General features: G+C 73.6%; 1 protein-coding gene across 1 annotated transcript in view; it reads left to right on the forward strand.

Moving 5' to 3' along the window:
• Nucleotides 1-75: 75 nt before the first annotated feature.
• The window catches only part of HTRA1 (HtrA serine peptidase 1), a 42,220-nt gene continuing 41,105 nt past the window's right edge, over nucleotides 76-1,190 (forward strand). Inside the window, exon 1 of the mRNA XM_014945341.1 lies at nucleotides 76-511. Within this exon, the coding sequence (XP_014800827.1) occupies nucleotides 102-511 (410 nt within the window). The 5' untranslated portion in view covers nucleotides 76-101. The remainder of the gene's footprint in view (nucleotides 512-1,190) is intronic.

Below are 1,190 nucleotides of genomic sequence, written 5' to 3' on the forward strand. Positions count from 1 at the left end.
CCCGGCGCCGCCGCCGCCGCTTAAATCCGCCCGCCCGCCCCGTCGGCCCCGCGTCTCTCTCTCTCTCGTCTCTCCTCGTCTCCTCCTCTCCCACCGCCGCGATGCCGCTGCGGGGCTGGAGCCTGCTGCTGGCCGCCCTGCTGCCCGCCGCCCTGCTGCCTTCCTCCTCCTCCTCCTCTTCCTCCCCGCCGCCCGCCTGCCCGGAGCGCTGCGATCGCTCCCGTTGCCCGGCTCTGCCCTCCTCCTGCCCCGGCGGCCCCGTCCTGGACGGCTGCGGTTGTTGCCGTGTTTGCGGGGCCGAGGAAGGCGAACTTTGCGGGGGAAGCGGCGGGCAGCCCTGCGGGGAGGGGTTACAGTGCGTGATACCGCCCGGCGGGGGGTTACCGGCTTCGGCCACCGTCCGTAAACGGGCGGCCACCGGGCGCTGCCGGTGCTCCAGCAACGAGCCGGTGTGCGGGAGCGACGCCGTTACCTACGCCAGCCCCTGCCAGCTGCGGGCCGCCAGCCGGAGGGCAGAGAGGCTCCGGCAGCCCCCCATCATCGCCATCCAGCGCGGAGCCTGCGGGCAGGGTAAGGGGATGCTGGGGAAGGGGGGGGGATAACGGGAATGGGAGCATCCCGGTGGGGTGGGAGCATCCCCGTGGGGTGCTGCGGGGCTGGGAGCATCCCCGGTGGGGTAGGAGCATCCCCGGTGGGGTAGGAGCATCCCGGTGGGTGCTGCGGGGGCGGGAGCTGCGGGGATGGAAGCATCCCGGTGGGGTGCTGCGGAGGTGGGAGCATCCCGGTGGGTGCTGCGGGGCTGGGAGCATCCCCGGTGGGGTAGGAGCATCCCCGGTGGGGTAGGAGCATCCCGGTGGGTGCTGCGGGGGCGGGAGCTGCGGGGATGGAAGCATCCCGGTGGGGTGCTGCGGAGGTGGGAGCATCCCGGTGGGTGCTGCGGGGCTGGGAGCATCCCGGTGGGTGCTGCGGGGCGGGGAGCATCCCGGTGGGTGCGAGAGCATCCCCGTGGGGTGCTGCGGGGGCGAGAGCATCCCGGTGGGGTGCTGCGGGGACGGGAGCATCCCGGTGGGTGCTGCGGAGCCGGGAGCTCCAAACCCCCGGGATTTGGCCCCATCGTGCTCTGGAGGAGGATTTTGCAGCTTTCGGGCTCCGCTGCACCCCTTCTAGAGGCGGGAGGGGGGTGTCGGGGG

The sequence above is a fragment of the Calidris pugnax genome, unplaced genomic scaffold, assembly GCF_001431845.1.
Source record: "Calidris pugnax isolate Ruff unplaced genomic scaffold, ASM143184v1 scaffold89, whole genome shotgun sequence".
NCBI lineage: Eukaryota > Metazoa > Chordata > Aves > Charadriiformes > Scolopacidae > Calidris > Calidris pugnax.